At 39.4% G+C, this 2,500-nt stretch overlaps 2 protein-coding genes across 3 annotated transcripts in view; both read right to left on the bottom strand.

Moving 5' to 3' along the window:
• The window catches only part of LOC137623222 (uncharacterized), a 183,268-nt gene that overhangs the window by 164,289 nt on the left and 16,479 nt on the right, over positions 1–2,500 (bottom strand). The window lies entirely within an intron of this gene.
• LOC137623591 (hepatitis A virus cellular receptor 1-like) lies at positions 181–891 on the bottom strand. Its single transcript, XM_068354423.1, has one exon. It carries the CDS (start codon positions 889–891, stop codon positions 181–183), a length of 711 nt encoding a protein of 236 aa, XP_068210524.1.

Raw genomic sequence — 2,500 nt, 5'->3', positions numbered from 1 at the left:
TTGTAGTTATTGCTGAGAGGTAGGTCTATCTTTTCCTTTCATGATTGGCAATGAGATGGTCTGTCATTCCCACCATAGTTGACGTTGAGAGGCAGGTCAGTGGCTTATTAGGTAGTTGGGTTGGTGTTGAGCTGCAGGTCAATTGTTTCTTTCGTGGTAGGGTTGGCATTGTGAAGCAGGTCAGTTGTTTCTTTCTTGGTTGGGTTGGAGTTGCGGGGAGAGGGGAGGGGGGAAATTGGTTGCTTCTCTCATGGTTGAGTTGTCGTTGAGAGGCAGGTCAGTTGTTTCTTTTATGGTTAAGATAGTGTAGAGAGGCAGGTCAGTTGTTTCTTTCATGGTTAAGATAGTGTTGAGAGGCAGGTCAGTTGTTTCTTTTATGGTTAAGATAGTGTAGAGAGGCAGGTCAGTTGTTTCTTTCATGGTTAAGATAGTGTTGAGAGGCAGGTCAGTTGTTTCTTTTATGGTTAAGATAGTGTTGAGAGGCAAGTCAGTTGTTTCTTTCATGGTTAAAATACTGTTGAGAGGTAGGTCAGTTGTTTCTTTCATGGTTAAGATAGTGCTGAGAGGCAGGTCAGTTGTTTCTTTCATAGTTAAGGTAGTGTTGAGAGGCAGGTCAGTTGTTTCTTTCATAGTTAAGATAGTGTAGAGAGGCAGGTCAGTTGTTTCTTTTATGGTTAAGATAGTGTAGAGAGGCAGGTCAGTTGTTTCTTTTATGGTTAAGATAGTGTAAAGAGGCAGGTCAGTTGTTTCTTTCATAGTTAACATAGTGTTGAGAGGCAGGTCAGTTGTTTCTTTTATGGTTAAGATAGTGTAGAGAGGCAGGTCAGTTGTTTCTTTCATAGTTAACATAGTGTTGAGAGGCAGGTCAGTTGTTTCTTTCATAGTTAACATAGTGTTGAGAGGCAGGTCAGTTGTTTCTTTTTATGGTTAAGATAATGTAGAGAGGCAGGTCAGTTGTTTCTTTCGTGACTGGGTTGGCATTAAGAGGCAGGTGAATTGTTTCTTTCATGGTTAAGATGACGTTGAAAGGCAGGTAAATTGTTTCTTTCATGGAGCTGAGAGGCCGGTCAGTTGTTTCTTTCGTGCTTCGGTTGACGTTGAGAAGATCAGATGTTTCTCTCGAGGCTAAATATTAATGATGTTGAGAGGCAGGTCAGTTGTTTCTTTTGTGGTTGGGTTAACATTGCGGTGGAGGTTAGTAGTTTCTTTCATGGCTTGGCTGGTGTTGTGAGGCAGGTCTGCTGTTCTTTTGTGGTTGGATTAACATTAAAGGGCAGATCACTTGTTTCTTTCAAGTTGGGTTGACACTGAGAGGCAGGTTTGTTGGGTTGGTGTTTAGGAGTAGGTGAGCCTTTTTTAGGTGGTGGTTAGCGGGTTAGCATTAAAAGGCAGGCATCTAAAGAAGCAGACCTCTAAAATTCTTCAAGCTTATTCAATTCCTCAACTATGTTACTGACTTTTTTCAAGAACTTTTTAATCATCTTTGATTATTAAATCCTGAAAAGAGTTTCCGGATTCTATATTTTGTAACACCCGTCATACCACCTCTTCTCATATTCAACGGAGTCATAAATATTCCTTTTCCAAGAGATACCATATTCCTCAGGATGGTGTTGAAAACATTGGGTTCATAATCTCACATAACAGGACATGAATGCTTATCGATTCCTCTTTGTGTGTAAACAATAATTATACATCTAAAATATGAATATGAAAATATGAAAGCCCACTCCGAGATACCTTGGAAACTAGATCCCATTGCTTAATTCAATCAGGTCTGGCCTAGCTGCAATCATTAGTTTACCAGTCTCACCCCCTTACCTTCTTTAAGAAACAACTGATGTAAAACATGTCTATTCTTTGTGAGGGATCAAAACAGAGAGAAAATTAGTAATCATTTTGCTATCATGATCCTATTAAACAGTGGCAACTGAAAGGCAAAATGACTGTTTGTAAACATGCATATTTTCACGATCAAATTGATAACGAAAACGAGCAGAGAGAGAGAGAGAGAGAGAGAGAGAGAGAGAGAGAGAGAGAGAGAGAGAGAATGTCAAAATCCGTATTGTACAACTAGCAGTATATCCAGTAACTGGTCAGCATACTTCTCACGGCAGAATGTGTGAGATAAACATTCATCTTGTGAACATAGATCTCTCTTATTCTGCAAATTTCCTCTTGACACACAGAACAATACTCTTTAACCTCAAGGCTTATCCATTCCTTGATCAACTGCCTCTTAGCACGAATCAACTGCCTCTTAGCACGAGACGCCGGAAGTCGAAGTTTCCTTTTTCAACGTTGTAATTTCTAGTTTTGATTCTACGCCTATGATAATCATAATTTGGTGCAATCTAATTTTAAAAATATCTAGAGTGTACACGTTAAGTGCGTGACAATGCCATAGCTAGCAGGACAATGCCCTATATAGATATTACCCCATTAACACTATTCTTATCCTTGCTTTAATCACATAAACGAACCACAAAGCATTAGAAAA

Source organism: Palaemon carinicauda, chromosome 30 (genome assembly GCF_036898095.1).
Source record: "Palaemon carinicauda isolate YSFRI2023 chromosome 30, ASM3689809v2, whole genome shotgun sequence".
Lineage (NCBI taxonomy): Eukaryota > Metazoa > Arthropoda > Malacostraca > Decapoda > Palaemonidae > Palaemon > Palaemon carinicauda.
This window is presented reverse-complemented; position numbering and strand designations above follow the sequence as displayed.

What these genes read in the sequence shown, in the direction of transcription:
- LOC137623591 (XM_068354423.1), bottom strand. Translation starts at nt 891, where the DNA reads ATGTTAACTATGAAAGAAACAACTGACCTGCCTCTCAACACTATGTTA.